Below are 27,506 nucleotides of genomic sequence, written 5' to 3' on the forward strand. Positions count from 1 at the left end.
CTTTTCCCCAGGGCTGAAATGGCTGGCACGAGAGGGCATTGTTTTAAGGTGCTTGGAAGCAGGTACAGAGGAGATGTCAGGGGTAAGTTTTTTACGCAGAGAGTGGTGAGTGCATGGAATAGGCTGCCGGCAGCGGTGGTGAAGGCGAAAATGATAGGGTCTTTTAAGAGACCCCTGGATGGCGACATGGAACTTACAAAAATAGAGGGCTATGGGTAAAGCCTAGGTAGTTCTAGGGTAGGGACATGTTTGGCACAGCTTTGTGGACCAAAGGGCCTGTATTGTGCTGTAGGTTTTCTATATTTCTATGTTTCTATGTCCTTAACGCTGCCTAATTGTTACTGAGTTCTTCAAACAAGCCTTTCCTGCCTGAGGGTTTGATCTTTGTAAAATGTTCAGGTTCAGATTTAGATTTAGTTCAGATTTAGATTTAGGTTCAGATTCAAATTCAGATTCAGATTCAGATTTAGATTTAGATTTAGATTTAGATTTAGATTCAGATTCAGATTCAGATTCAGATTTAGATTTAGATTTAGATTTAGATTTAGATTTAGATTCAGATTCAGATTCATTTATCTAACGTATGTGCCTAGCTATTAAAAAAAATAAAATTCCTCCGGTTTTACCCTCGGATGTCTCCGTGGCTCTTTTAATTCATACCACGAATCTGAGCATTTCACCGTTTGCCAAGTCCCAAAACCTTCCGCCTCTCAATGTGCACAAGCCTTTAATGTACACATTTTCTCTGTTTCCACTCGATCAAAACCCTTCATAATTTTACTGACTTTTGTTAGGTCACCCTTCAACTTCAAGTTCCAAGGGAATGCGAGGTTCTGTCTCATTTCTGATATTGTAGATTATCACTGCATCTTCTCCAGCCTCTTCTAAATCAATTATGAAACCAAAGGATTTCTCTGAGAAGAAAGAAAAATAATTTTAATCCTGGATATTCTCTCTTTTCTCTCCCTGCCCCATTAGGCAGGAGGTACAAAAACTTGAAAGCACATACCAGCAGGCTTAAAGACAGCTTCTATCCATAATTGAATGTTCCTTTACATGATAAGATGGTTTTTTGACCATACAATCCATTATGGCCCTCGTACCTTATTATCTGCCTGCACTGCATTTTCTCTGTAACTCTCAAACTTTATCCGGCATTCTGTCATTGCTTTTCCTTTTTCTACATTGCATTGTTTAATAAGATCATCTGAATGGAAAACTAGCAAACTTTGTCACTGTACCTCAGTTCAAGTGACAATATTAAACCAATTGCAAATCTGATTACAATATGGTGACTGGAACCAGATGCAATATGTCAAGTTTAGTGTAAATTAGGCGGATTCTGCACAACTTGCCTACTTTTCTATTGTGTCCCTCCAGAAATACACACTCACACTTTGTCTGCGGCTTTGTCCTCTGGTAATGCTAACCTGTGCAACAATGTGGAGAATAATGAAAACCGGAAAGAAGGGAAAGGAAAGAAAGAAAGAGAGAGAGAAAGAAAGAAAAGAAAGAAAGGCAGACAGGAAGGAAGGAAGAAAAGTAGGCAGAGTTATCTCGAAGCTCATCATCAACATGGTTATCTTGATTATACCTCTGCTCACCCTATTTCCTGTAAAAATGATATTCCCTTTTCTCAGTTTCTTTGCCTCATTCGGATCTGTTGCCAGGATGTGGCTTTCCATTCCAGGATATGAGAAGTCTTCCTTCTTTAAAGAAACAGGGTTTCCCTCCCTTTTCTTTTGATGCTGCCCTCACCTGTATCTACTCCATTTCCCGTACGTCCACATTCACCCTATCTTCCTGCTGCCGTAATAGTGATGGTGCCTCTTGTCCTTGCCTACCACCCCATCAGCCTCTGTACCCAACATATTATCCTCCACAACTTCTGCCATTTCCAAAAGGATCCTACCACTAAACATATTTTCACTACACTCTCCACTTTCTGCAGGGATGGCTCCCCCCTTGGTTCCCTTGTCCCTTTATCACTGCCCACTAATCTCCCTCCTGGCACTTAACCCTGTAAGCGGCCTGACTGCTACACCTGCCCATACACCTCCTTCCTCACCTCCATCTAGGGCCCCAGGCAATCTTTCCAGGTGAGGTAACACTTCACCAGCGATTCTGCTGGTGTCGTCTCTTATGTCTGATGCTCCCGATGTGGACTCTCTCCATTGGTGAGACGCGTCGTAAATTGGGGGACCACTTCGATGAGCATTTCCACACCATCTGCCACAAGTGGGACTTCCCAATGGTCAAATATTTTAATTCAGATTTCCATTCCCGTTCAGACATGTCGATCCATGGCCTCCTCATGTGCTAAGATGAACCCTCGCTCAGGGTGGAGGAGCAATACGCTATACTCCATCTGTATACTCTTTAACCTGATGGCATGTGTATTGGTTTCTCTTTTCATTGAACAAATTTCCCCCCACTTCCTCTATTCCACACTCTGACCTTTTACCTCTTCTCACCTGCCTTTTACTTCCATTTTTGTTCTCTCCTCCTGCCCTTCCTCCTATTGTCCACTCTCCTCTCCTAGCAGATTCTGTCTTCTTCAGCCCTTGACCTTTCCCGCCCACCTAGCTGCACCTATCACCTTCTATCTAGCCTTCTTCCCCTCCCCCTACTTTTATTCTTGCATCTTCCCCCTTCCTTCTCAGTCATGAAGAAGGGTCTCACTCTGAAACGTCAACTGTTTACTCTTTTCCATAGATGCTGGCTGGCCTGCTGGGTCTCTCCAGCATTTCGTATGTGTTGATTTGGATTTCCAGCTTCTGTGGAGTTTCTCATGTTTTTGGTTTAGGACTCCTTTCGGGATATCTCAGCATCTTACATCGCAGTGCTTAAATTTCTTCTCAGACATGATCTATATTGTAATGTAGCACAGCAGAGAGGAAGAGAGTTGGAATGCAGCAGATCCCCTCAGAGCAATGTGATGAAAACTAAATAATTCATCTGGTGATCTTGCTTGAGATTAAAGTCTGGCCAGGAGAATTTGGATATGTCTTTTTTGAAACAGTCCCATTGGTCCTTTTAGAACTCTTGAGAGTGCCGATGATACTTTCAAGTCTTAGCTTCAAGCCCCGGGTAGGGAGAGATGTTGATTTCCCTCTGTCTATGTAGCTCCAAGGTGCATTGTCCACAGGTCTGTTGCCTACAGTGTATGTGTCCATAAGTAGTTAACTGGTTTGTATGGTTTTTCATTGCATTCTTTCATGAACGGACAGTGAACCCATGAATATTTTGTCAGTCATTTTTACCCTCTCTCTTTGGCACTGCTTATTTTCTTTACTTATTATTGTGATTTATAGACTTTATACTATGTGTTGCAATGTACTGCCACAAACCTAAAAAAATCACAACATAGGCCGGTGATATTCAACCCGATTCTGATTCTGAAATTGCTGGGAATAGCGAGATATGGGTCGAATGCATCAGGAGGGACTTCATTTAAATCAGCATCGTGTTTGGTGAAAGCAACATTGTACGGTGTATGTCTACACTCAATAGCCACTTTAATGTCTCCCTCCTGTACCTAATAAAGTGGCCACTGAGTGCACATTTGTGATCTTTTGCTGCTGTAACTCATCCACTTCAAGGTTCAATGTGCATTCGATATGCTCCACTGTTGTAATTATCTTATCTTCCTGTCAGCTTGAACCAATCTGGCCATTCTCCTTTGACCTCTCATTAACAAGGCATTTTTACCCACAGAACTGCTGCTCACTGGATGTTTTTTTTTGTTTTTCACACCATTATCTGCAAAGTCTCGAGACTGTTGTGTGTGAAAAATCCCAGGAGATCAGCAGTTTCTGAGATACTCAAACCACCCCATCTGGCACCAGCAATCATTTCCGGCATCAACATAGCCATGCCCAAACTTACGAACCTTAACCCTAATAGGTACATTTTAGTAATAAGGGAGGAAACTGGAGTACCTGGGGGAAACCCACACGGTCACGGGGAGAACATGCAAACTCAGATCGGTGATCGCTGTCCCTGTAAAGTGTTGCATTAACCACTGCACTACCGTGCCACCCCATGTAAGTGCTATGTGTATGAGCAGTGTGACCTTTGGATGAGTCCTCATTCTGAGCTCTTGCCAGCTTACTCAGGTGAATATTAAACATCTCAGTTGACAGAAAACAGAGGAGGAGCAGGGGTATTCACCCTATCCTGGCCAGCAATTCTCTTTCAACCAGCACCACTGAGCCAATTAACTCATTCATTATGTTCACTGTTCACGAGATCGTGCTGAGTACAAATGTCTAATCACTGTCGTGGCAGACAGCACATCTTCAAAACAAATTCATTTGCCACAAAATCCCTTGATAACCTGAGAGGCATTAAAAGGAGCCAATTATAATCTCTTGCTTAAGTTCTTTTTTTTGTCTCTCTTCTTCTCTCTACTTCTTTCTCATTTCACCACCCTTCTCATCATCCCTGCCACAGAATTATGAAATAAAAAGACAGAACATAGAACACTTTAGCACACTAAAGACTCTTTGGCCCACAATGTTGTGCTTATAGTCATAGCATTGTACATATCTTGCATTTACCTAGTGTTACATACCCCGTAACTGGGTTGCCAAACCAGCGGAAATGGATCACTCAGTTGGAGTCTGGATTACTAGAACTAAGAAAGTTTTATTAAAGAAACAAGCAACACAGTACTCTAATCAAAAGGATAAAAAATGCAACAGTTCAGCAATGATAAACACACATGTGCACAGAATTAAGATAACAGGATCAATCAAGCTCTATCGTTGTCTAGGGGTAAATGACCAGTTTCAAAGTGATGCAAAGTTCAGTTCAATTTAGTTCAGTTCAGTTTGCAGTAATCGCTGCCGTGGCGATGGACAGTGGGGGGAAGGAGAGAGAGAGCAAAACGAATGAATATTCAAGGCTTCCACACAGACCTTAGCAGTCAGCTTTCGGGTGAGTCCTTTGTGATGTCATCTGAGGTCACCGACCGTGACCCCTCCGTTTCCAGATACGGTCGTTTCTCTGTGGTGAACCCAGCACCCAGGCAAGGGTGGACACACACCAGGTTCCCACCGATCGTGCCTTTCCACCCTGAGCGTCTATGGCTTGATCCCACGATCAGCCGTCCAAGAACTTCCCACCGACTTGTGAGAGGCGCACCGCTTCCAGGGTCTCGTTACCTCGGGTGTCGTGTGTGTGTCCTGCCTTAGCGAACCTGTCCCTTTTTATCCCCCTGCTGGGGTATCGCCTGTCCATCACTTCAAACAGTTCAGGGTTCGAAGGGGGAGCCGATCTTGACAGCTCTCCTTCCCCTTCATTACACATCTCCAATGCTGCTCCATTGTTTTCCTTATCTCTCTCTCTCCTGAAGACAGGTGGTAGACCAACTGTTGATTCCACTGGTGCCAGCCCAAGACAGCTAACATCTTCATCGATGTGTATTCTTGTCACACTAGCACCTGAGGGAACGTTGTCCTCCATTTTGCACCTAGAAGAGGACAGTTGTAAAGGCTTGGGACTCTTCACTCTGTATAGTTAGTCATTGGCACACTTGAGCCAGAGACTGTTCAAGGTTTATAAAATCAGAGAGACTGGGAGTCAAGGAGCAATGTAGACAAGCATGGGAAGAGCTTAAATACAAGAGCTGGTGCAAGAAGCCGCAGGGTCTGTTTCTGCTCCAGTTTGTAATGTTCCCATTTTCCTGCCGAGAGAGCAGCAAGAAAGGTCAATCACCAGATTCCAACGTCTACAGTCGCTTGTGTTTCTGCTGTAGAAATACGTTGTTGTTGATGCTGTCTTCTTGGACATTTTGTATTGCTATTTCCTTGAAAATACAACAGTCAACTTCTTCTTCTTCTTCCTGAGCACATCACCCGTACTGTGGCATAGGTGGCTAGCAGCAGTCTGCCAGAGTTCCCTGTTCAGGCCCAAGGGTGGGTCAGCTCTGTGGCTTCTGTTTTTACCTCACAGATTCATACGTCTTCCAGGTGAAGATCCTTCGTCTCCCAGGGATAAGGTTTATGAAGCTTCTGTTGGTGTTTCTGTAGTTCTGGGTTTTTACAGGGTGGATTTGCTAAGCCCATGCCCAAATCTCCTCCTTTTGCAAACTGGCTTGGGTAGAGTTACAACAGTCAACAATTGGGTAAGTTTTGCCAGCTAGTGTTTTGAACTACAATCTATCAGGCCTTGAATCTTCAGTGAGTTGCAGATTTCTGGCTAGACACTGTCCAATGGGGAAGTCCAATACTCACTGGGTGATAAGCAGCACCTATTGCTTATTGGACTCCACACACAGAGCTGTGCAATGGGGTCCAGTCTGCATGGCATTCCCTGGCCTTCCTCTGGGGCTATTCTCTTTCTTATCCCGTTCCATCTGGATCTAACTGACTTGCAATGGGATCAAAGTGTAAGGGTGGTGTCCTGGTTATCATACCGCTAAAGCAGTGTCAGTGACCCAGGTTCAGTTCCCTGCCACTGGCTGTAAGAAGTTTGTACATTCTCCCCATGACCACGTGGGTTTCCTCCGGGTGCTCCAGTTTCCTCCCACATTCCAAAGACGTATGGGTTAGAAGGTTTATGGCACATTGGTGTAATTGTGCAGCAGGGGCTCATTGGGTTAATGCTATATCTCTGAATAAAAACAAATTAAAAAATAAAGCTTTCCAATCAGAATCTACAGGTGCATATTTGAATCAGAATCAGGTTTAACATCACCAGCATATGTCATGAAATTTGTTAACTTTGCGGCAGCAGTATAATGGAATACATAATAATAGAGAGGAAAAACTGTGAATTATAGTATTGTGTGTGTATAATAGGTAAATTAAATAAATAGTACAAAAAATGGAAATAAAAAAGCAGTGAGGTAGTGTTCATGGGTTCAATGTCCATTCAGAAATCAGATGACAGAGGGAAGAAGCTGTTCCTGACTCGTTGGGTGTGTGCCTTCAGGATCCTGTACCTCTCTCCTGATGGCAGCAGTGAGAAGAGACCATGTCCTGGGTGATGAGGGTCCTTAGTGATGGATGCCACCTTTTTTGAGGCATTGCTCCTTGAGGATCTCCTGGATACCATGAAGGCTAGTCCCCATCCTGGAGCTGACTAACCTTACGTCTCTCTGCAGCTTAATTCATTCTGGTGCAGTAACACCCCACCCCTTTACCAGACGGTGATGCAACCAGTTAGAATGCTCTCCGTGGTACCTCCATAGAAATTTGCCAGTGTTTTAGGTGACATGCCAAATTTCCTCAAGCTCCTAGTGAAATATAGCCACTGTCATGCCTTCTTTGTAGCTGCACTGATATGTCGGCCCCAGAATGGATCCTCACAGATGTTGACATCTAGGAACTTGAAATTGCTCACTCTTAAAATTATTCTACTTCAATTTATCCATAACTTTTTTCAATTTCTTTTGTGTTTTAATTAACTTCATCTTTAAAATCATTTACAAAAATTGTAATCATTTTAAAGTATCAATGAATAATATATAATATACTTTAAAAACTGTTTAAATCCATGATGTCTTTGACAGAAGTTAAAACCCTGCCCTCTTTTGACAAGCAGCTGTCAGAGTCATTTCAAGGGTGGGGCTTATACACTGCACTGCCAGGAGTCAATGGACTAGACTGATACGTGAAGGGGGGCAGTGAGGTGTGTTCTATGCATCTGTCCTAGGTGGATAGGCGGTGGGTCTGAGCCCAGTGAGACTCTCTTACCTCCTTAAGGGCATCACCTCTCTTTAAGATCATTTCCTGCACGTCCAGGCTTCTGTGTTGCCTTTAGTATCAACACCAAAGGTGAGAGGGCAAGCACTTAGCATCTGCACTGTCATTCTGCACAAGCCAATCTGACTGCGGCACTTAGTCAGTGAAACCTAAAACCTCCTCTTCAGAAGATAAGTGGGACCCAAACAGCCTCTAATGAAGTCTGGGGAATGAGTTGATGGGAAAAGGGGAGCCGTAAAGTGATTTTCCACGTGCACATTTATGACGGGTGAACCTGACCCTTCGGATAAATGGAACTCACGTTGCATTAGCTGATGCAAAGCAAGGATTTTTGAGTGCCAAGTTCCAAGTCTCTGGAAAGCAAGGTTGAGCTTTTAATTGATATTGGATTGGCAGCTCATTCAACAGGGTCACGCAAAGCAGTTCCTCTGCTACATCCTGTACATACTAAGTAATTATCCAGTACTTTTAGACTATTTCTCTCCACAGTGAGTTCCTCATTGATGGAAAGTGGGTGCACTAATTACTATGGGATGCATACTGTGCTGTCATCTTAATCACTGACACCTTTGCTCTTTCTAGGGGCCAGAGATGTCAACTTGGTGGGACCAGCTGTCAGTGTTCCGTTTCTGTTTTGTTCTTTAATATCTTTTCTCTTGCCCATTAAAGACTATTTCACACATCACAGAAAGCCTTGATGTGTCTACTGGTGCAGTAATGAGTCTGTCACTGCTGAAACCCACTCTCAGCCCTCAAAAGCATCTCCTTTCCAGGTGATCTCATTATTCACCCCTGTTTTTTTGGGACCTGCAAGATAAATTTGGATATTAAGAGAATTAAAGAGTCATAGATTAGTACAGCACAGAAACAGGCCTTTTGACCCATCTGATCCAAGCTGGTCTTGTTTGCCTGCATTTGACCCATAACTCTTTAACCCTTTCCTATCCATGTAACTGCCCAAGTCTCTTTTACATGTACCTACATGAACCACTCCCATGCACTCAGCCCAGTGAGGCTTTCTAATCAACTTTAAGAGCATTTCCTGCATCTCCAGGTTGGGAAGTACAGGGAAGTGGGGTGGATTATGAGTCTGCAGATGTTGGAAATCTGGAGCAACACACACAAAATGCTGGAGGGACTCAGTAGGTCAGGCAGCATCGATGGAAAGGAATAAAGTCGACATTTCAGGTTAATACTCTTCTTTAGGACTGGAAAGGAAGGCGGGAAGCCACCAGAATTAAAAGGTGGTGGCAGGGGAAGCAGGCTAGTTAGAAGGTGATAGCTGAAGCCAGGTGGGTTGGAAAGATAAAGGGCTGGAGAGGAAGGAATCTGATAGGAGAGGAGAGTGGACGATAGGAGAAAGGACAGGAGGAGGGGACCCAGGGGAGGTGATAGGCAGGTGAGGAGAGGTAAAGGGTCAAAGTGGGGAATAGAAAAGGGGACTGGAAGGGAGTTTTTTTTTTCCAGAAGGAGAATTCAATATTCATGCCATCAGGTTGGAAGTTACCCGAGCAGAATGTAAGGTGTTGCCCCTCCACCTCAGTGGCCTCATTGTGGCACATGAGGAGACCATGGATAGACGTGTCGGAACGGGTATGGGAATCATAATTAAAATGTTTGGTCACGGGGAAGTTTTGCGTTTGGCGGATGGAGTGGAGATGCTCGATAAATCGATAGATAGAGCAAAAGAGGAAGAGCGAGGTGGTGTTCCTTGGTTCATGACATGAAGGGCTGAATAGCCTGTTTTAGTTTTGGCTTCCGACATTCTTATGTTGATGAAAAGATTATCATGAATTCTCTGTGTGACACTGAGAAATCTTTGTGAGAGGTGACCATAGTATTGTGTTACCTTAGACCTGCGAGTTATGCCAAACCTTAGCTGTCTGTAGCAGGGCTACAGCACAGTCTCCATCTCCTGAAATCATTCAAAGTCAAGCCGATTATCATTACACAATACCTGTGTGCACAGGAGCAACGAAAAACTTACTCACAGCAGCATCACAGACACAGCACCACATCCGCAGCATTCACAGGAAGAACAGAACACAGTCCTTACTTGAAAGAAAACAATTTGAACAAAAGCAGGAAGATCATTTTAGTGCATAAAACTTCAAATTAATTTCTGAACTGTTTGACATCTCCTTATCCTTTCAAAAAGAATGGTTTCCAGTGCAGTCCTTTATTTTCAGCCTAAACTGTATTGATGTGAAACACAACAAAAATCAAATGAATGACTGTGCTCATTATCACATGAAGTTTCAAATCTTCAAAGAGGATATTTCTGCGGAGCAGCTGACATCTGCACTGACCTTACATTATTTAGCTATTTTAGCATGGATTAGGCCCTTCTGGCCCTTCAAGCAATGCCGCACCAGCAACCTCTGCTTAACCCTCACCTAATCAGGAGACCATTTACAATGACCGATTAACCTGCCCTGTATATCTTTGGAGTGTGGGAAGGAACCGGAGGACCGGGAGAAAGCCCACACATTCCACAGGGAGGATTGCAGAGACTCCCTGCGGAACAGTGTCGGAATCGAACTTCAAACTCTGAAACACCAAGCTACTGCTTATGTGGAAGCGTAAATAAACTAAAACTATCGATTTGTACTCCAGGGAGCGCGAAGCGCAGAATCAAATATCGCTGTGATGATTGTACATTCTAGTATCAATTGTTTGGCGACAATAAGGTATAAAGAATAAAGTATAAAGACTATCCTTTCACACTTTCTCTGCATGACACTTGAGATAACTATTTGAGCATTTTATGAAACTTTTATTTCATTGAGATACAGTGCAAAATAGGCGCTATCAGCCCTTCGAGTTCTGCGACCCTGCAACCCCCGATTTAACCCTAGTCTAATCACGGGACAATTTACAATGACCAATTAATCTACCAACTGGTACACCTTTGGACTGTGGGAGGAAACCGGATCACCCACAGGAAACACACGCAGTCATAGGGAGGACGTATAAACCCCTGAGGGGAAAGAGGGTCACTTGGAGGAAACAGTTGGCACGTGCAAGCTTGATTTCAACATTTAATCGAAGTTTGGATAGGTACATGGATGGTAGGGGTATGGAGGGCTATGGTCCCAGTGCAGGTCGATGGGAGTAGGTAGTTATATTGTTTCGGCATGGACTAAATGGGCTGAAGGGCCTGTTTCTGTGCTGCACTTCTCTATGACTCCGTGACTGCTTACAGGCAGCAACAGGAATTGAACCTGTATCGCTGGTACTGTAGACCATTGTGCTAACCACTATGCTACTGTGCTGCAGTTGTATCTCCCTCCACATAAAGGCCTAATTTCCTGGCAGTTTCCAGAATTTTCTATACTCATTTCGGATTAAAATCATGTCTCTTAAAAGCAAGAAGCAGACACAGGAGAATGGAGTTGCTGGGATCCGGAGCAAAAAGATAAACCACTGGAGAAATTCAGTGGGTCTGGCAGCAAATGTGGAAGGAAGTAGACAGCTGACCTTTTGGATTGAAACCCTTCAGCCAGAGTTCCTCCAGCAGCTCATTTTTTGTTCACTAGAAAGAAAGTTGATAAGAAATTGGGAGGCAATAGTTTTGGAACTGATTGGATTGTTCTGGAGAATGGGCAGCAGGGTAGCGTAGTGGCTGGCACAACACTGTACAGTACAGGCGATCTGGGTTCAATTCCCACCACTGCCTGTAAGGGGTCTGTACGTTCTCCCCATGACCCTGTGGGTTTCCTCCGGGTGCTCTGGTTTCCTCCCACAGGCCAAAGATATTCCGGTTGGTAGGTTAATTGGTCATTGTAAATTGTCCTGTGGTTAGGCTGGAATTAAATAGGGGTGTTACTGAGCGTTGTGGCTCAAATAGCCTATTCTGTGCAGTATCTCAATCAATCAATCAATCAATAAATAAATAAATAAACAAAGGAGTGAATATTTCAATCCGCTGATGGTGCTATAACGGTTCAGTAAAAATATTCCATAAATCATGGCATTGACAGTGTTTGCCACTATGCTGAAAGACAGATTTTTGCATTGGACACAGCGTTACCAGATGACAAAGTAATTTAAACAGAGGTGCAGTGTTGTACCGACTGTGACATTAATCAAATACACTGGCAAAGTTAAACCAAAATATTTCAGGGAATGCATGTTCAATGAATTGAATGGACCAATAAACCTGATGTCATTCCCTACTGCCTCTGGCAACAGTAATATATTCCTGATGATTCTTGCCAATTTCTTCAAATGCACTACAGAAATCATCCCATCCAGATGCATCACAGCTTGGTATGGCAACTGTTCTGCCTATGACTGCAGGAAATTGCAGAGAGCTGTGAACACAGCCCAGTCCATCACTCAAACCAGCAACCCCTCCATTCACCCTGTCTAGATTTCCCACTGCCTCGGGAAAGCAGTCAACATAATCAAAGACCATGTCCAGCTCAGGTATTTTTTCTTCTCCCCTCTTCTGTCAAACAGAAGATTCAGAAGTTTACAGACTCAGGGGACAGCTGGATATCCTCCCAGTTATGAGATTCTTGAATAGAGCTCTCCTGCACTAAAAGATGAACTCTTGATCTCCCAGTCTACCTCACTGTGGCCCTTGCTCTCTATTTGTCTGCTTGCACCGCACTTTCTCCTTAACTGCAACACTACAATCAGAACCTCCTGTACCTAATAATGTGGCCACTGAGTGTGTGTTTGTGGTCTTTTGCTGCTGTAGCCCATCCATTTCAGATTTCAATGTGTTGTCTATTCAGAGGTGCTCTTCTGCACAACACGTTGCAACATATACTCTAGTTATGTGAGTTTCTGTCTCCTTCCTGTCAGCTTGAACCGGTTTGGCCATTCTCCTCTGACCTCTCTCATTAACAAGGCATTTCCCCCCAAAGAACTGCCAGTCACTGGATGTTTTTTTTTGTTTATCGCACTATTCTCTGTAAACTCTAGAGACTGTTGTGCATGAAAATCCCAAATAATCAGCAGTTTCTGAGATACTCAAACCACGCATCTGGCACCAACAATCATTCCATGGCCAAGGTTACTTAGATCACATTTCTTCCTCATTCTGATGTTTGGTTTGAATAACGATTTAACCTCTTGACCACGTTTGCAGGCTTTTATGCATTGTGCTGCTGCCACACGTTTGGCTGCTTAGATATTTGCATTAACAAGCAGGTGTACAGGTATATCTAATAAGATTGATAGATAGATAGATATACTTTATTGATCCCGAGGGAAATTGGGTTTCGTTACAGCCGCACCAACCAAGAATAGAGCATAAATATAGCAATACAAAAACCACAAACAATCAAAGAACAAAATGCAAACTATGCCAGATGGAAAATAAGTCCAGGACCAGTCTATTGGCTCAGGGTGTCTGACCCTCCACGGGAGGAGCTGCAAGTTCGATGGCCACAGGCAGGAACAACATCCCGTGCCGCCCAGTGTTGTATCTCGGTGGAATATGGCCGAAGTCCAACAGTAAAAAGTTCAATATCCGGTCTACAAACACGTTCCTCGATCGTAATATGACCCGGATTGCACTAAATGTATATTCTGCATTCTGTTTCCATTTTGTACTATCTTAAGGTATTTATGCATGGGATGATTCATCTGGTTGTCAAACATTGTATTATGCTTTTCATTGTATTATGCCACAATAATAGACAGATATACAATAATAATTATAAATCAGAGAGCCCAACCAGCAGACCCGCTGACCCTATTCTTTGCTTCCTTGACAGCTTCCACATAGAAGAGTGACCTTCTCGACAGCCAACCAATCACAGGACCTCCAAGATCCCTCCCAGCACAGTTACTATGACAGTGGGCTTGAGGAATCAGAAACGCCAAGCAGCAAGTCATCCTCTGGGCCACGGCTGGGACCGCTTGCGCTGCCTGAGGACCACTACGAGCGCACCACTCCTGACGGCAGCATCGGAGAAATGGAGCACCCAGAAAATGGTAACTTCCATTTCTACTTTCTCAGGGACTGACAGGCCGTTCATGCCCAGTGCATTGTGGGAGACCTTCACCATATGGACTGGAGTAGCTGAAGGAAAAATTGTCTGGTAAATGCCAGGGCCCCCCTGAACACAAAGTGCAAAGGAGATCTTGGGTCCAATTCTATAGCTTCCTGAAAGCGGCAGCACAAGTAGATGAGGTGGTAAGGAAGGCCTAAGGCTTCATCTGTCAGGACATTCAATATAAGTGTCAGAAAGACAAGTTGCAGCAGTATAAAACTTCAGTTATACCAACATTTGGAGTGTTGTCTGCCGCTCTGTTCACCCCATTACAGGAAAGATGTGGAGGCTTTGAAGAGGATGCTGAAGAAGCTAATCAGTATGCTAGGTGGATGAGTGTATTAGTTACTGTATAAAGAGAGGCTTGTATTGTTTTCTCTGGAGGGTTGGAGCCAGACGGGAGTGGGCAAGGGGCAAGGATTAAGGGAAAGAACATGAGGAAATATTAGACAGTGACCCCACAGTGATGACCACTTTGTCCATTCTGTCTGAGCTAACATCTGCCCAGTCGTGACGCTAGTGAGAGACTGGAACCTATAGCATACAACAAAGCAAGCAAATATAAGAGACGCTTACTTGTTTTAACTAAAATTATCTGTGGTCCCTTTCTGTTGATTTCTGGAGGTGGTATGCAGAATACAGGCCGCCCTTGAGTAATGAGCAGGTTCTAATTTTGCCGATGGCCATAAATTGATTTTGTCCATAAAAATTTACTTGAATACATCCAGTATATTGATATGGACTGATAAGATAGAACAATTACCAAAGACAGAACCAAAGGAGTTCTGCCACAGGTCAGACTTCTCAGTAATATCATCGTTTGTATGTGGAAGTGTTGGGTGTTTGTAACCTAGAGACAGACTATATCTGAAACATCGTTCAAAAGCATACAGTGCGATTTCCACAATCTCTTATTTGTGTGTGTGTGTGTGTGTTGTATCTACTGATAAAAGATGAGTTTGCTGTGTACGTATGCACACATATGTATATGTGAAAAGTGATTACTGGTATTTCTGGTGCAAGCTTGTGCAGGTTATTTATACATAAAGTGAGCAAAACACACAAAATGCTGGAGGAACTCAGCAAGTTAGGCAGCATCTACAGAGGGAAATAAACAGTCAACGTTTCAGGCCCCCTTTCTTTCTAGTCTGGATGAAGGATGATGCCCCGAAATGTTGACTATTGCTTTCCTTCCACAGATGCTGCCCGACCTGCTGAGTTCCTCCAGGGTTGTGTGTGTGTGTTACTCTCGATTTCCAGCATCTGTACAATTTCCTGTGTCCCTTATACATAAAGTGAGTTTTGGTACCCAGTTGTATGTTTTCACACACATGTGTGCCACAGTTGTGAGTCCATATGTGTGTGTGCGCGAGTGTGTGTGTTTTCAGCTAACTGAATTTCAATTTTAAAATGTAGACGAGTTTGTTTGAATGAAAGGAAGTCTTTCCTTCTCACTGGACGTTGAATCAAGTCAGATCTTTTCCTGAGCCATAGATTTAGCATGACTGCCTCTTCCAGTGCAGGTGTACAGACAGGAACAAAAACAATACAGCTCATAGGCGCAATCTCTGCATTACACACTAGCTAATTGCAGCTGATTATATGTGCGATTGTTCCAGGATTATTAAAAGGTTTAGACTCTCTGGTCTCATTGTCAAGGCCAGCTGATTCCCACAATTGGAGTTGTTTTTTAACTGTTTTGTTTCATTTCCATTCTATTCTTTATCCTCCCCATCATTCACCAATTCTCCCATACCTCTCACCCCTCACCCATCCATTCCCAGGCAGACATCAATTGTTTTAAAGTTACAATTCATTTGAGAGCGTCCAACTCTAAACAAGGATCCAAATCCTTGACCCCTTCCTTTTCCCTCAGCCTTTGCAGTGGGGCTATTTTAAAAGTTATTGTTGCTGTGTTTGGTTTTTATGTTATTTCTCACCAGTTTTTTCTCCCCCATCCTTTTCACTCCACAATCTCTCAGCATTAGCTGGAATCTCTGGCACTCTTCACTATTCTGGCCCTGTGAAGTGTGAGTACGGACAGCTGTTTAGGCTGCAGCATGTACGCACACATACGGCCACTGGAGACACACCTGCCAGCATGCACATGTTCAGCTTTTCACCCACACACTCACATACATGCACAGACGCATCACACGCACACCAGCAAAATCATGATGAAGACGTGCTAAAAAACATATGGATATGCACACATTGACATTCATCTGAAAGCACACACATGCAAACATACAGACTCTCTCTCTATCTCTCTCTCTCTCACACACACACACACACAGTCAGCCTCACAGTCTCACACAGCACACACACATATATACGTACACATATAGACACACAGTCTTGCAGTACACACACACACACACACACACACACACACACACACACACACACACACACACACCTGAGCTGACATAATCTCTCTTTCTCTCACAAATGCAGAGAAGCACATGTGTAGCCTCACACACAATCTCACACAGTCTCATACACAAACATGTACTATACAGTCATACAAATACACATGTACACAGACACAAATGATCTGTATGGATGGCAGACAAAACAGTTTTTCATTGTACAGTGGTGCAGTACTGTGCAGAAGTGTAAGGCAACTAGGGTGCCCAAGATTTGTGCACAGTATTGTAGTAATTTTATGTACTGCACTGTACTGCTGCCACAATAAAAAACACATTTAATGACATGTAAGTGATGATAAACCTGATTCTGATATGGGTCTCTATTGTGGACTGAGAGTGGGAAGGGGGCAGGAAGAGGGGAATTATGTTTGGAAAAAGGGGAAGGGGAAGGGATAGGGGAGGGATCAGGAAGCACCAGAGAGACATACTGTAATCATCAATAAACCAATTGTTTGGAATCAAATTACCTTGCCTGGTATTTCAGGGCTAGGTGTGTCTGCATTCTCACCACCAAACCCCCTCCTCTTCCCCTGCCTCCAGCATCCCTTCTCTGCCACCTGTCCCACACCCCTCCCACAGTGCTGCACCCTCGTCATTCCCAACATCTTTTGCTCCCACCACATTTACAAACTCTTTCTCTGTTCTTTGTTGACAAATACAGTACTGTGCAAAAGTTTTAGGCACTCTAGCTATACACGAGTGCCTTATAGAGCCTCAATATCACATCCCTGCTCTTATATTCTATACCTCTAGAAATGAATGTCAACATTGCATTCTCTTTCTTCACAACCAACTCAACCTGGAGGTTAACCGTTAGGGTATCTTGCACAAGGACTCCCAAGTCCCTTTGCAACTGTGCATTTTGAATTCTCTCCCCATCTAAATAATCATCTGCTCGTTTATTTCTTCCACCAAAGTGCATGACCATACACTTTCCAACATTGTATTTCAGTTGCTGGTCAAAGTTCAAAGTAATGTTTTTATTAAAGTACATAAATGTCACCATACACTGCCATGAGTTTCATTTTCTTGCAGGCATTCCTAGTAGATACAAAGAAAAACAATGGTATCAATGAGAAACTGCACACAATGACAGATGATCAATGTGCAAAAGATAGCAAATTATCCAAGTAGAAAATAAATCAAAATAATAATAATAAGAAGAAGAAATAATAAGAAAAATATGAGTTGTAGAGTCCTAGAAAGTGGGTCCATAGGTTGTGGAATCAGTTCAGTGTTGGGGTGATTTATCCACTCTGGTTCAGAAGCCTCACGTTAACCAGGTGAGATCCATTCCCTGCAGGTAGACAATAAGATGAAAAGGTCACCATGAGGGAGATTGGGAGATCAAGAGTTCATCTTCATCATAAAAGAAGTTCATTCAAGGGTCTGATAACAGCAAGATGGAAGCTGCCCGTGAGCCTGCTAATACGTGCTTTCAAGCTTTAATATCTTCTACCCGATGGGGGAGGAAGGGAAGGGTTTTTGATGATGTTGGCTGCTTCTCCAAAGCAGCAGGAAATGTGGACAATAGGGGTAGAGATGAGTTTATATGATTTGTTGAGTTGTGTCTTTTATAGGGAAGTTGAGTGTATGGGAAAGCATATGACTCTATTCGGTCGATGAAGCACACACAAGATTCTGGAAGAACTCAGCAGACATGGAGAGAAATAAACAGTGAACATTTCAGGCTGAGGTCCTTTATCAAGATTGATACAGCATCTCGGCTCGAAACATTGACTGTTTATTCCTCTCCGTTCATGTTGCTTGGCCTGCTGAATTCCTCCAGCATATTATGTGTGTTACTCTGGATTTGCAGCATCTGCAGAATCTCTTGAGTTTAGTTAATAAAGTGTAGGAGGAGGTCTAAATGAAGTAAACTTTGCATTTCGATGATTTGGTGTGTTGAGTGGTTAATAGTGTTCAACACTCTGAGGAAAACCCTCTGCTCACTGCAATTTTTCTTCTACCCACATGAGATGGCAGACGGGTCCTGGGTTGAACATCTTGGCTTGAAAGGTAGCATCTTTGGCACGGCACTTCTTCCTCTGTGCAGCACTGGAGAAGAGGGCCAGAGGGTTAGTTCTGTGCCATAGTGCCATGGAGAGCCAGTGTTTTACTTCCCTTAACCTGAGTAGAGTGTAATGTAACCTCTGGGAAAAGACAGTGCAAGGGTGTCCAAGTGGACTCACTGTGTTGTGGTGCACAGTAAATAGCACACAGATATTTGACAGGAGGCCTTTGCAGTCCTTTCAGTGTTTGCCAGCAATAATCTATCGCTCCAGTGTTGATGGTGCATCTCGCTAGCAATTCTCCTTGCCTCCCCTTCTTGTTATATAGTTACCATGTAACATGTCAGAATGATTTTGATTCTGTGTGGTCTGTGTACTGCACTCTGAGTGTTGCCTTGAGCTGTCTGTGGTTCAGTAATGCTCCCGCATGCTCTAATTTAATATTTGATGGTTTTTGCCAGCTTGGTTGTCACGGGAGGATTTGATATTGTTTGTGACTGTGTTGGTCACTCTTGCAGTGGCTCCTGAGGTAATTCTCAAGGAAGTAATCAGGATGTAGAGTGCATCTGGCATGTTAAGCATGCCAGCGGAGTCGTGGGGAAAGCGATTCAGCTCCTCTTGGTGACAGCTTCATGCAGACGCGTGATGTTACTGTTTTGAGCAAACTCAAGCCGACCGAGAAGATGGCAGGTACTGACTGTTACCTGCGGTGAGCTACCTGCTTGCAGTGAGCACCAGCCGAGGCAGTGGCACAGCTCGCATTTTTGTGCCTCATAGTGCCAAAGACCTATGAGGGGCACAGACAGGCACAGACAGGGTGAATGTACTCAGTCTTTATCCCAGGATTGGGGAATCGAGATCCAGACGGCATGTTATGTTGAACTTGCATCAGATGTAGAAGAGTCCAAATTTGGAGTATTGTGTGCATTTCTGGTCACCTACCTACAGAAAAGATATCAATAAGCATTGGAAGTGTATGGTGAAAATCTACAAGGATGTTGCAAAGATTTGAGGACCTGATTGATTGGGAAAGGTTAGGACTTCATTCCCTGGAGCATAGGAGAATGAGGGGAGATTTGATAAAGGTATACAAAATTATGAGGGGTATAGAATGGATAAGTGCCTGCAGACTTTTTCCACTGAGGTTGGGTAAAATGAGAACTAGAGGTCATAGGTTAGGGGTGTAAGTTGAAATATTTAAGAGGAACCTGAAGAAGAACTTCTACACTCAGCAAGTGGTATGAGTATGGAATGAGTTACTGGCAGAACTGCTGGATGTGGGATTGCTTTCGACATTTAAGAGAAATTTGGATAGTTACATGGATGTGAAGTTTATGGAGGGCTATGGTCCAGGCGCGGGTCGATGGGACTAAGCAAAATAATAGCATGACATGGACTAGATGGGCTGAAGAGCCTGTTTCTGTGCTAGAATGTCCCGTGACTCTATAAGTTTAAGGAGGAAGGGGACAGATTTATTAGGAACTTGAGGGGCAACCTTTTTTTCACAAAGTGTGCTGTCCATGTGGGATGAGCTGCTGAGGAAGTGATTGAGGCAAATAAAATGACAATCTCTAAAAGACAATTAGACGGGTACACGGATGCACTCAGTCTTGTTTCAACGGTTGGGCATTCAAGATCTAAACGGTTCAGCTTTAAGGAGAGAGGGGACAGATTTAAAAAGGGGCAACTTTTTACTCAAAGTTCAAAGTAAATTTATTTTCAAAGTGCACATATGCCACCATTTACAATCCTGAGATTTGTTTTCTTGCGGGCGAAATCAGTAAATCCAAGAAACATAATAGAATCAATTAAAGGCTGTACAAAACAGAATGGACCACCAGCCGATGTGCAAAATACAACGAACCGTGCCAATACAAAAGGAAAAAAATGACAGTAGTAAGGTTGGTGTTTATGTGGAATGAGCTGCCAAAGGAAATAGTTGAAGGAGATACACTATGGACTTTTAAAAAGACAGGTACAAAATTGCAAACGAGAAAATCTGCAGATTTCGGCAGGACTGGAGAAAAAAAAAAGATGGGTAGATTTAAAAGGTAGGGGAGGGGAGAGAGAAACACAAGGTGATAGGTGAGGCTGGGAGGGGGAGGGGTGAAGTAAAGAGCTGGGAAGTTGATTGATGAAAGAGATACAGGGCTGGAGAAGGGGGAGTCTGATAGGAGAGAACAGAAGGCCATGGAAGAAAGGAAAGACGGGAGGAGCACCAGAGAGAGGTGATGGGCAGGCAAGGAGATAAGGTGAGAGAGGGAACAAGGGGATGGGGAATGGTGAAGGAGTAGAGGAGGGCATTACCCTGAAGTTCGAGAAATTGATGTTCATGCCATCAGGTTGGAGTCTACCCAGACGGAATATAAAGTGTTGTTCCTTCAACCTGAGGATGGCCTCATCACAACAGTAGAGGAGGCATGGATTGACATATTGGAATGGGAATGGGAAGTGAAATTAAAATGGATGGCCACTGGAAGATCCCACTTCTACTGGCGGACAGAGCACAGGTACTCAGTGAAGCAGTCTCCCGACCTACGTCAGGTCTCATCAACATACAGGGTGCCACACCAGGAGCACAGAATGACCCCAACAGACTCACAGGTGAAGTGCTGCCTCACCTGGAAGGAGTGTTTAGGGCCCTGAATGATAGTGAGGGAGGAAGTGTAGGGGCAGGTGTAGAACTTGTTCCCCTTGTAAGTGTAAGTGCGTGGAGGGAGATCAGTGGGGACGGACGAATGGACAAGTGAGATTAGGGAGCGATCTCTGCAGAAAGCAGAAAGAGAGAGGGAGGAGGGAAAGATGTGCTTGGTGGTGGGATCCCATTGGGGATAGTTGAAGTTCCAGAGAATTACGTGCTGGATGCAGAGGCTGATGGGGTTGTAAGTGAGGACAAGAGGAACCCTGTCTCTGGTAGGGTGGCAGGAGGATGGGGTAAGAGCAGACGTGCATGAAATGGAAGAGGTGTGGTTGAGGGCAGCATTGATGGTGGAGGAAGGGAAGACCCTTTCATTGAAAACGGAGGACATCTCCTTCATTCTGGAATGAAAAGCCTCATCCTGAGATTGAAATGTCAATAAGGTTATGGACCAAAAGGCTTGCAGATAAGTCCAAATGGTTAGGAGCTAAATACTGGCAAATGGGTTTGCTTGGATGAGGCATCTTGGTCAACATGGAACAGTTATGACAAAGGAACTGTTTCTGTTCTGTATGACTCAGCGACTCTCTGATTCTGTGATCCGGATTCAATTCTGACCATCTGTGGTGAGTTTGCACGTTCTCCCTCCTCGCTGTGAGTTTCTTCAGGCTTTTGTTTCCTCTCACATCCCATAACTCTGTGAGTTGTTATGTTAATTGGCCCTATGGTGTAGCTATGTGGTAGAATGCAGGGAAAATTCAGGGTACACCTGCTGGGAGGGAGCATTATTAATATCAACATTTAGAGATCCAGGTAAGTAAAGCAGTAACTTTATGTCCAGTTTCAAGTTTAAGTTTATTGTCATTCAACCACGTACATGTATACCACCAAATGACACAATGTTCCTCCAGACTAAGGCACACAACACAGTACATACAAGTCACACACAACACATAAAGTAATATTACCACAAATACGTTAACAAGTCATAAAATATATTCAAGAAGACTGACTTTTTGCAGAAGATGCATTTACAACACAAGTTAAAAAGTAAACAGTATAGTGCTACTGTTGCGTCATAAGTGATGAGACCTGGATGGTGGCTGAAAGTTCAATAGTCTCACAGCCTGGGGAAGAGGATGTTTCCCATCCTAACAGTACTTGTCCTAATGCTACAGTACCTCCTACTTGAGGGCAGGGAGTCAAATGGATTATGGGATGGATAGTTGGGATCCTTGACGATGTGAAGGCCCCGCATTCCATAAGACATAGGATTAGAATTAGGCCATTTGGTTCATCATGGCTGATCCATTTTCCTCTCAGCCCCAATCTTCTGCCTTCTCCCCGTATCCCTTCATGTCCTGATCAATCAAGAACCTATCAATCACTGCCTTAAATATACATAAAGACTTCACATCCACAGCTGTCTGTAGCAACAAATTCCACAAATTCACCACTCTTTGGCTAAAGAAATTCCTCCTCGTCTCCATTCTAAAAGTATGCTACTCTATTCTAAGGCTATGTCCATTGTACTAGACTCCCCGCCACAGGAAATGCCCTCTCCACATCCACTGTATGAAGACCTTCCACCATTCAATAGGTTTCAATGAGGTCACCCCTCATTCTTCTGAATTCTAGTGAATAAAGGCCTTGAGCCATCAAACGCTCTTCATTTGACAAGCCGTTCAATCCTGGAATCTTTTTTGTGAACCTTCTTTGAGTACTCCTGGCAAATATTTTGGATGAGTGGAAGGGAAACCTTGATTTTACTTGACTTGAAGTGCAACTTTTACTGAGGAATTCCAAGGAAATTTTTGGCCAGGATCTTGGCCACTGTCTTCTGAGCCCCGTCAGTGGGTAATGTGCCTTTCTCTGTGCAACACCATAATGAAATAATGAGTCATTGCATTCTGTGTTCAACTCTGATGTGAAGCTCCTCGAGAGAGAATTCACTAATAAGATTCAAATATCATCATCTGCTCCATGCTGGCACTGGGGAAGAGCGGTGGGAAGCCAGCTTAGCTTTAATACGCCTGTGAATTATTTATTGGAAGTTAAAGTCCATTGATTGTTGTGGAACACAAACGGCAGAGATTTGGTTAGTTTTCAGAAAGATAATGACTATAGATTGCTGCTTTAGTAATGAGTTTTTGATGCCATCTGTGCATTGGGTAGTTGTGGAATCACATTGCACAGGAAGAGGCCATATGGCCCATCGGGAACATGCCAGCTCTTTGAAAGAACTCACCAATTAGTCACATTTACTACACTCTTTTCTGATATCTCCATGAATGCTTTTACATCTCAAGCACTTTTTCAGCTCCTAATTACTGATAATGATGAATGGATCTGCTCTCATTGCCCTAACAGCCAATGTGTTCAAGATCTGAACTTGTAGCATGTTAGACATTATAGACAGGAGCATCAGTGGTCATCAGTTTAGTTGTCCGCGGAATCTTGCAACCAGAGAATGATTGACCTCATACAGTTGAATCTAGGTACATCGGTGATTGCTCAGAGAGCTATTGAGAGGTGACAGCGCAAAGCCTCTTGTTAGACAACTTATGAATTATGATTATGAGGACATGCAGTCCCCTTTTATTGTCATTTAGTAATGCATGCATTAAGAAATGATACAATGTTTTTCCAGAATGATATCACGAAAACACATGGCAAACCGACCTAAAAACTTACAAAAACCACATAATTATAACATATAGTTACAACAGTGCAAAGCAATACCATAATTTGATAAGAACAGACCATGGCACAGTAAAGTCTCAAAGTCGCTCGAAAGTCCCATCATCTCACGCAGACGGTGAACCTCCAGCGCCGCCAACTTGCCGATGCAGCATCCTGGAAGCATCCGACCACAGTCCGACTCCGAGTCCGTCCGAAAACTCCGAGCCTCCGACCGCCTCTTTGACACCGAGCACCGAGCACCATCTCTGCCGAGCGCTTCAACCCCAGCCCTGGCAACAGGCAACAGGCAAAGCCAAGGATTTGGGTCCTTTGTCTCCGGAGATTCTCGATCGCACAGTAGCAGCGGCAGCGAAGCGGGCATTTCAGAAGTTACTCCAGATGTTCCTCTGCGCTTCTCACGGCTGTCTCCATCAAATCCGGATTGTGCACGGCCCCCTAGTTACACAAATATGATATTCATTCAGAACAGCCGCGCGCACTGCGTCGTGCCGCCATCTTCTCCTCCCTCCACGTCCAATTTAACAAATTGGCATCTGCAGTAACCTTGTGAGGAGAGCCTAGAATTAGAATCAGAATCAGATTTATTATCACTGATATATGTCACAAAATTTGTTGTTCTGTTGCAGCAGTACATAGAAATGACTTTAAGTTAGGTGCTATGGTAGCATTGCGGTTAGCGTGACTCTGTTACGGCCCAGGGCGTTCCAGGGTTCGGAGTTCTATTCCAGCACCATCGGTAAGGAGTTTGTACATTCCCCCCATGACCACGTGGGTTTCCTCTGGGTGCTCTGGTTTCCTCCCACAGTCTAAAGACATAGCGGTTAGTAGGTTAATTAGTCATTGTAGATTCTCTTATGATTAGACAGGTTGCTGGATGGTGCAGCTCATAGGGCTGGAAGGGCCTGTTCCACACTGTATCTCTAAATAAAGTAAATAACTAAAAAGTTACAATAAGAAATACATGAAAAAATAAATAAGTATTGAAAAATTGAGCAAAATAGTGAGGCAGAGGGTAAGAAGCTGTTACTGAAACACTGCTTTTGTGCCTTCAGACCCCTGTATCTCCTCCCTGACGGTAGCAATGAGCAGAGGCCATGACCTGGGAAGGGAGGACCTCAATGATGGATGCCATCCTTTGAAGAGTTCCTGTATGTGGGGAGGCTAGTGCACATGATGGAACTGGCTGAGTTCATAACCCTCTGCAGCATTTTCAGACCCTGAGCATTGGCACCCCCCAGTTAGAATGTTCTCCACAGTACGTCTGTAGAAATTCACTGGAGCTCTTTCTCGGGTTTAATATATATCTATCCTTTTCCCTATTGGACACAGGTCAATGCGAAACACAATTCTGATTTTGGAACACTATTTGGAAGCTTAATAATGCACTATATTAGGTTATGCAATTACTTTGCTTCAAGTTTAATAGAATAAGAAGAATCATCATTCCTCGTGTAGAGTCGAGTTTTTCTTTCATTCCAGATATTTCAAACACATAACATGAAGCATTTCAGAAGAAGTGAAATCAATAATGAACACAAGTGACTCGGCAGATGCTGGAAATCTTAAGGAAACACACACACACACACACACACACACACACACACACACACACACACAGATGACTGGAGGAACTCAGCAGGTCGGGCAGCATCTATGGAGGGGAAAAATTCCCCTCTACAGATGCTGCCTGAAATCAATAGAGTCATAGAAAAGTGTAGCTGAAAAACAGGCCCTTCAGCCCATCTAGTCTGTGCCAAACCATTTAAGCTGTCCTCTCCCATTGACCTGCACCGGGACCGTAGCTCTCCATATCCCCATCCATGTACCTCACCAAATTTCTCTTAAATATTGAAACTGAACCCGCATCTACCACTTTCCTCAGGCAGCTCACTGCACACGGTCACCACTCTTTGAGTGAAGAAGCTTCCCCTCATGTTCCCCTTAAACATTTCACATCTCACCCTTGACAGATGACCTCTGGCTCTAGTTGCACACAACCTCAGTGGGTCCTGAAGAAAGGACTCAACCTTAACCATGACCGTTTATTCATTTCCGTAGATGCTGCCTGACCAGCTGAGTTCCTCCAGCATTTTCTGTGTGCTGCTCAGTGGAATAAAACTGCCTGCATTTTTCCTGTCTTTACTCCTCATAATGATGTATATCTCTACTGTCTCCCCTCATTCTCCTACCTTTCAGGGAATATGGTCGTAAACTGTTCAACTTTTCCCTATAACTCAAGTACTCAAGTCCTGGCAACATCCCTGTGAAATTTCTCTTCAATTTTTGTGTTATGTGTATCTAATCATGTGGCTCTGAGACATCTTGAGTGCAAGAAGGATGAGACTGCGCAGGCGCGTGACGTAGACAGGACAGCGCAGAGAGTTTAAAAAGGAGACCACCCTATACAACGGGCAGTGGAGTGGATGACAGCAGAGTGTAGGGCTTTGGCTCAACGGGCTTACATGGTAATGGGAAGAGGCGAGAGCGAGGCACCAAATCTTTTTTCCCCCTTGGCGAATGGGCCCGGACAGACACAGGAACAGCAGGGCTCTCACAGCTAACGGTACGAGCTAACGGTTTAAAAAGTTTGTGTGTTTGGTGAGGTAAGTGGGTGAGTAAACTTATTTTTCCCTGTTTCTTCCTGTAGAATTAGGTAGCATGTCTGCAGGGTCAGTGCTTTGTTCAGGGTGTCAGATGAGGGAATAATGGGAGACCTCCAGTCTCCCTGATGGCCACATCTGCGCCAGCTGCACCGAGATGCAGCTCCTCAGAGACCGTGTTAGGGATCTGGAGCTGCAGCTTGATGACCTACTGCTTATTAGGGAAAGTGAAGAGGTGATAGACAGGAGCTACAGGGAGGTAGTCATCCCTAGGCTACAGGGATTAGAAAACTGGGTGAATGTCAGGAGAGGGAAGGAAAATGCCCGGATAGTGGAGCGCACACCTGTGGCTGCCCCCCTCAGCAACAAGTATCTCGTTTTGGATGCTGTTGAGGGGGATGACCTGACAGGGGACACCCACGGTGACCGGGTGTCTGGCACTGTTGTGCAAGAGGGGAAGAGGGAGAAGAGGAATGCGGTAGTCATAGGGGATTCCATAGTCAGAGGAACGGACAGGAGATTCTGTGAGCCTGATAAAGATACCCGCATGGTGTATTGCCTCCCAGGTGCCAGGGTTTACAGGATGTCTCGGATTGGGTCCAGAATATTCTGAAGGGAGAGGGTGAGCAGTCTGTTGTCTTGGTACATGTTGGTACCAATGACATAGATAGGAAAATGGAGGAGGTCCTCAAGAGAGATTTCCGGGAGTTAGGAAGGAAGCTGAGAAGCAGGACCCCCAGGGTAGTAATCTCAGTATTACTACCTGTGCCATGTGCTAGCGAGGGCAAGAATAGTAGGATCAGGTAGATGAATGCGTGGCTGAGAGACTGGTGCAGGGGGCAGGGCTTCAGATTCTTGGATCATTGGGATCTCTTCTAGGGAAGTATAACCTGTTCAAAAAGGACAGGTTACACCTGAACGCGAAAGGGACCAATATTCTGGCGGGAAGGTTTAATAGAGCTGTTAGGGAGGGTTTAAACTAATTTGGGAGGGGGATGAGAACCGGAATGATAGAGTGGAGGAGGGGGAAAACAGAAATAAATCTAAGATAGTGAGCAGTAAAGATGGCAGGAAGAACAGGCAGGTGATGGGGCAAATTTCTAGCCATTGGGATGAGTTGCAGTGCAATCAAAGCAAAAAGTACCAAATACTGGACTTAAGTGTTATACTTAAATGCATGCAGCATAAGGAATAAGGTGGATGATCTTGTCGTACAGCTACAGATTGGCAGGTATGATATTGTGGCCACCACTAAAGGATGCATGTCTCTGGGAGCTGAACGTCCAAGGATACACGGTGTATCAGAAGGATAGGAAAGTAGGCAGAGGGGGAGGCGTGGCTTTATTGGTAAGAAATGATATCAAATCATTAGAAAGAGGTGAGATAGGATCGGAAGGT

General features: G+C 44.1%; 1 protein-coding gene across 3 annotated transcripts in view; it reads left to right on the forward strand.

The window, feature by feature from the left end:
* Positions 1-27,506, forward strand: part of LOC134349117 (protocadherin-1-like) — a 524,282-nt gene that overhangs the window by 319,549 nt on the left and 177,227 nt on the right. For all 3 annotated transcript variants that reach the window (XM_063053002.1, XM_063053001.1, XM_063053003.1), the window contains exon 3: positions 13,445-13,664. In XM_063053002.1, coding sequence (XP_062909072.1) covers positions 13,445-13,664 — 220 coding nt within the window. The remainder of the gene's footprint in view (positions 1-13,444; positions 13,665-27,506) is intronic.

Source organism: Mobula hypostoma, chromosome 7 (assembly GCF_963921235.1).
Source record: "Mobula hypostoma chromosome 7, sMobHyp1.1, whole genome shotgun sequence".
NCBI classification, from domain to species: domain Eukaryota; kingdom Metazoa; phylum Chordata; class Chondrichthyes; order Myliobatiformes; family Myliobatidae; genus Mobula; species Mobula hypostoma.